This window comes from Vanrija albida, assembly GCF_041260175.1.
Source record: "Vanrija albida strain AlHP1 chromosome Unknown contig_4, whole genome shotgun sequence".
Taxonomy (NCBI): Eukaryota; Fungi; Basidiomycota; class Tremellomycetes; order Trichosporonales; family Trichosporonaceae; genus Vanrija; species Vanrija albida.
This window is the reverse complement of record NW_027191423.1, coordinates 922,302-932,746: the sequence shown is the minus strand read 5'-3', so window position 1 is coordinate 932,746 and position 10,445 is coordinate 922,302. Positions and strand designations below refer to the sequence as shown.

Genomic DNA, 10,445 nt, shown 5'->3' with positions numbered 1-10,445 from the left:
GCAAAGGGGGAGGGGCCAGGCAGGCTGGTGAACAAGGCCGCAGTGTGGTGTGTTGCGCCTGAATAGCTCCACCACCTCATTGGCGATTTGGCCAGAACAATGCTTTCCCAGTCAGAGTCTGATTCCCGCGGACTGCTCCGTTGGCCGCGGCGTCATGCTCCACAATGAGTTAGTTTGCTCCTCCGGATAGGCGTCGAAATGCCACATAGCCGGTCTGCAGTGACCAGTTGGTTCCGTCAGTCTTTTGATTTGCCAGCGCCGCGCATTATTCTGTGGGAGAATGAGAGCGACAAGGCGACAGACGACTGTAGCAAGGCGAGGAAGCGGGTGGGTGGGTGGGTGGCGCAGCGCAGGCAGAGAGGGGCGCCGTACAGTGAGAGAGTGTGCAGTTAAGGGGGCGACGGGATCAAATCGTCTTTGTAGGCAGTAATTATTATGCCCACTGTAGGTTGCCAAGTGCAAGGTCCAAAGAGTCAGTCAGTTTCCAGCATTCCACGACCCACCCAAAAGGTAGTCAGTCTGTCAGTCAACTAGACATCCAGCAACATCCTCGGCGCTGCTGTCAACCACAACCACAACCACCCCCTTCGGCAGCCTCTTCACCGTCGGGCCCTTCCTCTCTTGATCACCCCCTACACCACACACTAGAGGCCGTCAAAAAATCGCGACTGGGCGCCTGGCCGTTCTCGTCAACCCCCGCCCTCCCCCTTCCCACCCACTCACTATTCCGCTCATTCAGACACCCCACACCCCCCGGTGAATCGCCTCGCAATGTCCTGGCAACCTCAGCCCGACGGGCTCATGGACGTCCTTGGCATGCTGAGGGACTCGTCCAGCCCAGACTCGAATGTCCAAAAGGCAGTGGCAAAGGTGCGTTGAAATCCATCAACCCCCCCCTCGCCGCCCAACCTACACAAATGCTGATGCTATCGTGTCCTCCCCCCTTGACGATTACCGACCCAATAGCGCCTTCATGAGCTCCGCCATATCCCAGACTTCCTGGCCTACCTTTCGCATGTCCTCGTGTACGGCACCCAGGAGGCCGTCTCGCACCGTGCCGTCGCCGGTCTTTTGCTCAAGAACGCCGTCCTTCAGCGCTCTGGTCCAGCTCTGACTGACGCCGACGCCATCGCCATGAACTATGTCAAGAGCGCAGTCCTCGTGGGCCTGTCCGAGTCTGAGATCATGGTTCGCCAGACCGCCGGCACGGTCGTCATGACCCTCCTTGCCAACGAGGAGACCGGTGCTTGGCCTGAGGCCTTGGACACGCTGTCCAAGGGCATGGCTTCCCAGGATGGCAATGTTGTCGAGGTAGGTTTGAAACGAAAGGATGTGGTCGTGCACGGTCATCCCCATTGTGCTGACTGCGTGTGTAGGGTGTTTTCAACACGTTCCAGAAGATTTCCGAGGACTGCCCCCAGCGTCTCGACATGACGGTGGGCGGTGCCAACCTCCTGGACCACCTCGTTCCCGAGTTCATCAAGTTCACTGGCCATTCCAACCCCAAGGTCCAGCTTTACGCCCTCGAGACGCTTCAGTCGCTTTCGGCTCTTCAGACACCGGCTGTTACGGCTAACATTGACGCCTATCTCCAGGCGCTGTTCGCCCGCGCCTCTGATCAGTCGGCCGACATTCGTCGCAGCGTCTGCGCTGCTCTCGGCTTGATTCTCAGCCACCGCCCTGACAAGCTCGTCCCCGAGATGAAGAACGTGGTCGACTACATCTCGTACTGCACCAAGGACGACGACGAGACTGTCGCCCTCGAGGCGTGCGAGTTCTGGCTCACCTTTGCCGAGGACCCTTCCCTCAAGGACCAGCTCCTTCCTTACATCGGCCAGATCGCCCCTCTGCTTCTGAATGGTATGGTCTACTCGGAGGTTGACCTCCTGTACCTTGACAACGATGAGGATGACGAGGCCGTTCCCGACAAGGAGAGCGACATCAAGCCCCGCAACTATGGTGGCAAGACCCACGGCGCCCACGAGACCAACGACCCTTCTTCGTCTGCTGGTGGCGCTAGCAAGTCGCGTGAGGCCGCCGACCGCGCCCTCGACGACGAAGAGGACGACGACGATGACGACTTTGATGACGACGACGACGAGGGAGCTGCCGAGTGGAACATCCGCAAGTGCTCGGCCGCCGCGCTCGATGTCATGGCCGTCTCGTTCGGCAACACCCTCCTTGAGATCCTCTTGCCGTACCTCAAGGACCGTCTCTTCCACGAGGACTGGCGTCTGAGAGAGAGCGGCATTCTTGCTCTCGGTGCTATTGCCGAAGGCTGCATCGACGGCCTCGAGCCCCACCTTCCCCAGCTTGTCCCATGGCTTATCGGTGCCCTCAAGGACAAGAAGGCTCTTGTCCGCTCCATCACCTGCTGGACGCTCAGCCGCTACTCGAGCTGGGTCGTCGCTGTCTCAGCCACGGACAAGACGCAGTTCTTCATCCCCGCGATGGAGGGCCTGCTCCAGATGGTGCTCGACGTCAACAAGCGTGTCCAGGAGGCTGGCTGCAGTGCCTTTGCTACTCTTGAAGAGGAGGCTGGCGGAGAGCTTGTGCCCTTCCTTGAGCCCATTCTCCGCAACTTGACATACGCCTTCACCAAGTACCAGCAGAAGAACCTGCTCATCCTGTACGACGCTCTTGGAACCCTTGCCGATTCGGTCATGGGCGCTCTTGGCACCCCCCAGTACCTTGAGATTCTCATGCCCCCTCTCATCAACAAATGGATGTCGCTTGCCGACTCGGACCCCGACCTTGTTCCCCTGCTCGAGGTGAGTTGAGTCTGAAATCGATAGCTGACTTTGCAGTGCCTGTCGTCCGTCACCCTCGCATCCGGCAAGGCTTTCCAGCCCTACGCGCAGCCCGTATACCAGCGCTGCCTGACCATCATTGCGCACTCGCTGCAGCAGTGGGACGCCTTCACTGCCGACCCTGACAATGTCGAGGAGCCCGACAGGACATTCATTGTCGTGGCCCTCGACCTTCTCTCGGGCCTTGCCCAGGGTCTCGCCGACCAGATGCCGGCTTTGATCGAGTCGGCCCAGCCTCCTCTTCTTCAGCTCATCGCCGTGTGCTTGAACGTGAGTGACAGGCGCTGGCACAAGCTTACATTGCAGCACTTCGAGCCCCCCGTCCGCCAGTCAGCACATGCCCTGCTAGGCGACATGGCCATGACCTGCTTCCCCCTGTTGAGGCCTTACGTTCCCGAGCTCATGCCGGCGATTATTGAGCAGATCACACCCGAGCCGATGCCCGACTGCATCAGCGTCTGCAACAACGCTGCTTGGGCTGCTGGAGAGATTGCCATCCAGTACCGCGACGACGCCACGGCCATCGAGCCATTCGTTGACGACCTCATCCGCCGGTTGATCCCCATTCTTCTCAACCCCAAGTCGCCAAAGTCTCTGTCGGAGAACGCTGCCGTCACCATTGGCCGACTCGGTCTCGTGGCAACGGCCCGCGTTGCGCCCCACCTTGGCACGTTTGCCCAGGCATGGTGCACTGCGCTCTGGGAGATCAAGGACAATGACGAGAAGGACTCTGCGTTCCGCGGATTCTGCATGCTCGTCGGCGCCAACCCAGCCGGACTCGAGACCAGCTTTATCTGGTTCTGCAACGCCGTCTGCAAGTGGCAGCATCCTTCGCGCGAGCTCGACACCATGTTCCGCTCCATCCTGCAGGCCTTCAAGCAGCAGCTTGGTGCCGGCTGGGACGCACAGGTGGCTGCGTTCCCGCCTATCATTGGTGAGCGCCTGCGCGAGCGCTACGATGTCTAGACTCTTGTTCTCTCGAGATCGCACCGCCTGTGACGGCTATTGCAAGCAAGCGCCTCGCTGTCGGAGATACCACCCGCCGATATACCCCAACATTTAGAGTAGGCACAAAGGCATCTATACCCGTTTATACACTGTCCATAGCACAAAATAGGTAGACCAGGGCACATCCCACCACCTTCCCCTCCCACCCCAACTCCCCTCGCTCCCCATACTGCATCTCCTCGTACGGCGCGAGGCTACACGCACGCAAGCTCCCATCGTCCATAGCATTTCAGTTTCATACTACAAGATTGTGATGTTTGTGTGATTGAAGAGGGAGTGGTGGCAACGGGCGAGGTGCGGAAGCTAATCGGCCTTGTTGTTTTCTGGAGAGTCAGTGGCCGCCGTCGTCATGAACGCCGATCTCACCACTCGCAACCAACCTCTACCCACTCACTCACTCACAAAATGGAGGGATTCGACCTGCCCATGAGCTTTGGCAAGAAGGCCAAGCCGCAGGCTGGTAAGGCCAAGGCGGGGCAAGCAAAGCGGGAAGAGGTGAGTGGGCTGCGCGGCCGCGCTGATGTGCAGCCTGCCCGCCCTGCGCTCCCTCCTCCACGCGAGGTGCCGCGCGCCGAGCCAGGACCTTCCCGGCCCGCAGCGGACGGTGCCAAGGCAGACGGCTCGGAAGATGACGACGACATTGGCCCCAAGCCCCCCGCCCCGGCACCGAAGCGCAAGGCCGAGGACGACGACGAGGACAGCGACGAGAGCGAGTACGAGGAGGAGGCGGACCGGACGCCCGTGACGCACGAGATTGTGCTGAAAGACCACACCAAGGTGGGTGCGGGGCGGAGCAACCTCCCAGCTTTGTGCTAACGCCCACGCCCAGCTCGTCTCGGCCCTCGCCGTCGAACCCTCGGGCGCCCGAGTCGCGACCGGCAGCCACGACTACGACTGCAAGCTGTGGGACTTTGGCGGCATGGACCAACGGCTGCGGCCGTTCAAGAGCTTTGAGCCCAACGGGTCGTACTTTATCCACGACCTGAGCTACGCTCCCGACGGCAAGCACCTGCTCGTGGTGAGCGGCACGTTCTACCCCAAGGTGTTTGACCGCGACGGCGGCAACGAGCTCGAGTTTAACAAGGGCGACGTGTATCTGCGCGACATGAAGGTGACCAAGGGCCACACGGCCGAGATCAACTCTGGCGCGTGGCACCCGACCGACAACGAGACGTTCCTCACGGCGGCCAATGACTCTACGCTGCGGATATGGGAGCTGGGCAACCGGCAGAAGCAGAAGCACGTCATTGTTGTGCGGTCAAAGGAGCGCGGAAACCGGACGCACGTCACGGCGTGCGCCTGGAGCCCGGACGGCAAGCTGATTGCTGGGGGTAGGTGCGGTGTGTGGGCTCTGCTGACGGCAGGCTGCCTCGACGGCGCGCTGCACATCTGGCGCACGGGCGGCAACTTTGCGCGGCCTGACAAGAGCAACGAGGCGGCGCATGAGAAGAATACCGAGACGACGGCGCTGGCCTTCTCGCCCGACGGGACAAGGCTGGTCTCACGCGGCGCCGACGACACGATCAAGCGTGAGTGCGGGGCGTGATGGCAGCTGACACGCAGTGTGGGACGTCAAGAACCTGCGCCAACCGCTGGCCGTGCACAAGGACGTTGCGAACGTGTACTCTGAGACGGGCGTTGCGTGGTCACCGGATGGCAAGGCCGTGCTCGTCGGGACGGCGGTCGACCCGCGCAAGGAGGACGCGATTGGCGAGATTCTGTTCTTGAGCGCCGAGGATTTGAGCGTGCAGCGGAGGGTACCGATCGCGAAGGGCGCGTCGGTGGTGCGCGTGGTGTGGCACTCGCGTATCAACCAGGTGGGTGGGGGTGGGGGTAACGCGCTGACGCCAGATCTTTGCCTCGCTCTCAAACGGCAACGTCTACGTGCTCTACTCGCCGCACTCGAGCATCCACGGCGCGCTGCTCCCGCTGGCCAAGATGCCGCGGACCAAGGCGCGCGACGTGTCGTACACGACGGCGGACCTCACGCCGGTGATCTACACGCCGGATGCGCAGGGCCTCGGCGGGCCGCGGCATGGGCTGTCAGCGCACCAGCAGGAGAAGCGGGCGAAGAAGTTCAAGCCGACCGAGCCGGTGCATGGTGTGGGCAAGGGTGGGAGGATTGGCGCGTCGGCGACGGCGGGATTCGTGCAGGAGATGTTTGCTTCGGGCGCGCGGCCTGGGCTCGAGGATGTGAGTGCGAGCGACGCGCGCAGCGCGGCGCGAGGTCCTGTGGTGTAGCTGACATTGCAGCCCCGCGAAGCCCTCCTCAAGTACGCGACGGAAGAGGAAAAGGAGCGCAAGAAGTACATGGCGGAGGGGGGCGGGGAGTAGGCGTCGTGGACGCAGGCGTGCATGTAGCGGCATGGAGTAGCGGCATGAGTTGGATGTATCGGATCGATCTCGCCACAAGTCGCCTCCACCTCCACCGTCTGACGCCATAAGCGAGAGCACCTCGCCTCTTAAGGCAGCCCGCCGCCAACTTGTCGCCACTCACCCCCCTTACCTTGACACAATGGCGCCCATCGCACTCACCATCGTCGGCTCAACGGGCCTAACGGGCGCCGCGGCGCTCGCCGCGCTCCTAAACTCGCCCACGAGCTTCGCAATCACCGCGCTCAGCCGCCGCGCAGACGCGCAGGCGCCGTCCACAAACAGCACATTCACCAACCGCGTCGAGCCCGACCTCGCCGCCGTCGCCTCGGCGGCCGAGCCCCTCGTCCCCGCCGGCGGCGTGTACATCACGGCGCTGGGCACGACGCGCGCGCAGGCCGGCGGCGTGGCGCAGCAGGAGGCTATTGATCTCACGCTCAACCGCGAGCTCGCGACCCGCGCGAAGAAGGACGGCGCGAGTACCGTAAGGCCTCACCCCTCCCCCGCCCCCCGTACGAGGGCCTGACCCCCCAGATCATCGTCGTCAGCTCGGCCGGCGCCGACGCACACAGCTACTTTGCCTACCCCCGCATCAAGGGCCAGCTCGAGGAGGACGTCAAGGCGCTGGGCTTTGAGCGCACGGTTATTCTCCGGCCCGCGACGCTGCTGTACGCCGGGCATCGGTGGGTCGCGCGTGAGGGGAGGGGGTAGCTGACGACAGGCCCGAGAAACGCACCGCCGAGGGCTGGTTCGTCGGCCTCATCAAGGGCGCGCGGGCTATCGGCCTCCCGACGGGCGCGCTCGGCATCGACGTCGAGGAGTGGGTCGCGCCGTCGTGCTAGCTAACTCGCAGCGTTGGCGCGGCTATTGCCCAGATCGCGGCTAACCCGCCTGACGGCGTGTCGACGCTCTACGACCACGACCTCGTCAAGCTCGCGGCCGAGTTCCGCGCGTCCAAGGCCGCGGCTGAGGGCAAGTAGCGAGCCCGCCGCTGTAGCTACTCTGCGCGAGCCCGCCGCCGTCGCTACTCTGGCTCGCTAATGATGATGCATAATTCGTCCCGTCTATCTTCTTCTCGTGCACGGCCGCTGGCTTGAGCGGTGCGGCCCCGCGCCGAGCACATTGGAGCCCCCCCCCCCCCTAATCCACACGGATCGAGTGGTACAGCCGCCGGATGGCAAAGTACGTCGAGATGTAGCCGATCGACCCGCCGAGCAAAAAGTTGAGCAGGGAGAAGAGGAACCTGGGTTGTCAGCATCGACCCCAAACCATCGCCCCCGCCCCCGCCCCACTCACAGGTATCCAAAGTACAGCACCACCGACGGGAAGTTGCCAAACGACAGTCTGCTCGCCCAGTACCACACGCCGTAGATAAACATCCAGAAGGCGCTGCCACCGCCCACGAGGAACGCGCGCCACTGCCACCGGTACTCCTCGGCGCACAGGATGAAGTAGACAAACAGAATGCTGACCGTCGCCGTCGTCAGAGTCACGACGAGGAACGTCAGGAAGAGGAAGCCGAACGCGTAGTACGCCCTGTTGCCAAACAGACTCGAGAGCACAAAGTACAGCTCGACAAACGCCGCGCCGAACGGCAGGATGCCGCCGATGATGGCCGCCGGAACGGGCTGCAGGTACCACGGAATCGGCGGGATCTGTCTTGGGATCGAGTTGACGCGCACCGGGTGCGAGAAGCCGCCGTGCTTCATGCCGAGGAAGTAGCCCGCAACGGCGAGCGGCAGCGAGAGGAGGAACCACAGCAAGAGGATGGCGAGGATGGTGCCAAACGGCATGGCGCCCGACGCCTTGGCAAAGACGAGGAACAGGTTGAGCATGCCGATGAGTGTGAACGTGACCGTGGGGAATAGCGTCGCCGTCAGGATGAGGTTGGGCTTCCACGTCTGGCCGCCGAGAGTCGTGAACACGCGCGCCGACACGTAGCCCGCGATACCGCTCATGAGCGTCCAGCACACGAGCAGCACCGTCGCCAGCGAACCGCGGCTCGAGGGTGAGAGGAAGCCGAACAGCGCAAACACCAGCGTGACCGACACCATGCAAATGAGCTGCGCGCCGTTGCCGACCATGACGGACAGCAGCATCGGGCGATCGGGGGCACGGAACACCTCGCCGTGGACCAGCTTCCATCCGTAGTCCTCCTGGACATCCTCGGCGAGGTCAACGGCGTTGTACCGGTGGATGTCCTTGGACATTGTGCGGTAGAGAATCATGGCGACCATGAAGGTGAGGAAGCCGACGATAACGAGCGAGTTGATGAGCGAGAACCAGTGGATCTTGGGGTCGAACACGTGGAGGTAGCTGTCCCAACGCAGGCCCCAGGGGATATCGCTCTCGATAAACTCGACAGTGTACGTGTAGTAGAACTCGTTTGTCTTCGCGTCCGACAGCTTGTACGGCTTGTCGCGCACAAAGCAGTTTGGCGTCGACTCGCCCTGGACAATCGAGTCGACCGACCGCGGGTAGACCATGACGCCGACGACTCGGAAGTGCTCGGTGCCGCGCTTGTGGTACTGGATGATGATGTCGTAGTGGTTGTTGAGCCACGGGTGCTGTGCGTCCTCTGCGGCATTGCCAAGTGAGAAGCCCTGCGCGTCGAGGAACGTCTCGCCCGTCTTGATGTCCATCTTCTGCTCGCTCGACGGCAGGCCGTCGATGATGAAGTTGAGGCCATAGTTTTCACGGATACGGGCGTTGATAAACACAGCGTCGAGCTGGGGCACCGCCGACTTGCACAGCGGCACGCAGGTCTGGTTCTCGAGCATCTTGATGTTGAACGCACTCGTCAGGATGCGGTCGCCAAACAGGATGGATCCGAGCGACTCTGGCTGCTTGACGGGCCCGCCTTCGGGCTTGCAAAAGTGGAAGCGCTCGTCATAGTAGTCGAGCGAGATGAGCGACTTGAGCGTCGCGTTGAGCATGGGCGAGAGCGAGTTTACAAACACGTCGACCTTGTCGCCCTTTTTGTAGTCGCGCGGCGCGCTGCCGGGGAGGTAGAATGCCGACACGGGGGATAATGCCGACGATGCGGCGAGGACGACCGCCAGGGCCGTAGCCACAAAGTTGCGCATGATGGCGAGGTGGTGGGGGGTTGAAGGAGCGGCGGTGGAGGAAGGGGGAACCGCGCAGTGTCTTTGGGTAGGGATCTACACGCGGACAATGGCGGCCAAGCGGACAAAGGGGTGTGGGGGGTGTGGGGGTGTGTGGATGTGTTCTGGGCGTGTTGGCGGTACACGAGATAGGGGATGGGGACGAGGTTGAAGGTTGAGTTGAATGAGTTGCGAGTTGTTGCAGCATCAGTCGAGTTGTCGGTCGCGCTGCGGCGCCGCGGCGGATGCTAAGTGCGTGAGTGACCAAAGACACGTCCTGCCGCGTGGCAGGCGAGGATCTTTTGCAGGGTCGCCCTTGCCTTCCCTCCCCGCTGCCGTGCCCGCAGCCGCCTCTTGGCCTCTTTACAACTTTAAAGTACAGAGCCGCCAAAAGACAACCCCGGTCACCCGCGCATGCACGTCGCAAGCCAGTCTCGTCGTATCTCTCCGTCATACCACACCAGGCGGCGGAAGCAGCAGCGAGGCCGGCCTAGGCATGCGCAAACAATCATGGCGGGGTGAATTGGTGGGCAGAGTGAAAGCTGTCTCGAGATGCCAGTGAAATAGCGGCTGGCTGGCGAGGCTGCGGGTGTGCACGGTGGTGGGTGATGGGCCTGGCGGGGGAAGGTGGAGTGCATGCAGTGGGTGGGCGCAGTGGGTGCTGGCGGTAGTAGGTGGCCGAATGCCTTGCCCTCGGTCTCCGGCTTCCGTCGCAACCAGCGGCCAGGGTGAAGGTCGCGGCTTACACACTCTTTCCCAATGATGCCATTAGCACATCACTACTTGGGTTTCATAATCACGAGGTCACCGTCGCCTTCCTTCCTTCTTACCCGGCGACGAAAAAAAAGTTGTTCTTATAGATGCATTCGGCTATCCGACCCGGCCGTGTCTGTCTCGAGTGCATCACAACAACCCACACTCACCATCTCAAGCTCACACACACTCTGCAAGCAACAGCATCAGCAACAGCAACCCCCGCACCCACACCCACACACCCAACCCCCCAGCACCAGGGATAACGCAATAGCCGGCCCGGGGAAGATTCGAGCGAAACTTGCAATCGCGACCCTGGTCACCACCTGAGATCAGGACGGCACTCGCGCTCGTCCTCGGTCCATCGTCGACCTCGTTGTTATCCATCAACCACTCC

At 62.2% G+C, this 10,445-nt stretch overlaps 4 protein-coding genes across 4 annotated transcripts; 3 read left to right on the top strand and 1 right to left on the bottom strand.

Annotated features, from left to right (window-relative positions):
- Positions 1 to 771: 771 nt before the first annotated feature.
- Positions 772 to 3,776, top strand: Q8F55_005083 (uncharacterized protein; the record flags this gene model as incomplete). Its single annotated transcript, XM_069353579.1, has 5 exons — positions 772 to 870; positions 967 to 1,311; positions 1,377 to 2,771; positions 2,808 to 3,080; positions 3,117 to 3,776. The coding sequence occupies 5 exons, from the start codon at positions 772 to 774 to the stop codon at positions 3,774 to 3,776; spliced, it is 2,772 nt and encodes a 923-aa protein (XP_069208221.1).
- A 447-nt stretch (positions 3,777 to 4,223) lies between these two features.
- On the top strand, positions 4,224 to 6,152 carry Q8F55_005082 (uncharacterized protein; the record flags this gene model as incomplete). The annotated part of the gene is made up of 6 exons (XM_069353578.1): positions 4,224 to 4,595; positions 4,648 to 5,149; positions 5,183 to 5,347; positions 5,382 to 5,635; positions 5,670 to 6,011; positions 6,072 to 6,152. 6 exons carry the CDS (start codon positions 4,224 to 4,226, stop codon positions 6,150 to 6,152), a joined length of 1,716 nt encoding a protein of 571 aa, XP_069208220.1.
- A 181-nt stretch (positions 6,153 to 6,333) lies between these two features.
- FMP52_2 (Protein fmp52, mitochondrial) lies at positions 6,334 to 7,171 on the top strand (the record flags this gene model as incomplete). The annotated part of the gene is made up of 4 exons (XM_069353577.1): positions 6,334 to 6,675; positions 6,726 to 6,874; positions 6,913 to 7,011; positions 7,045 to 7,171. 4 exons carry the CDS (start codon positions 6,334 to 6,336, stop codon positions 7,169 to 7,171), a joined length of 717 nt encoding a protein of 238 aa, XP_069208219.1.
- Positions 7,172 to 7,331: 160 nt separating this feature from the next.
- TMN2 (Transmembrane 9 superfamily member 2) lies at positions 7,332 to 9,277 on the bottom strand (the record flags this gene model as incomplete). Its single annotated transcript, XM_069353576.1, has 2 exons — positions 7,332 to 7,434; positions 7,488 to 9,277. The coding sequence occupies 2 exons, from the start codon at positions 9,275 to 9,277 to the stop codon at positions 7,332 to 7,334; spliced, it is 1,893 nt and encodes a 630-aa protein (XP_069208218.1).
- Positions 9,278 to 10,445: the final 1,168 nt, after the last annotated feature.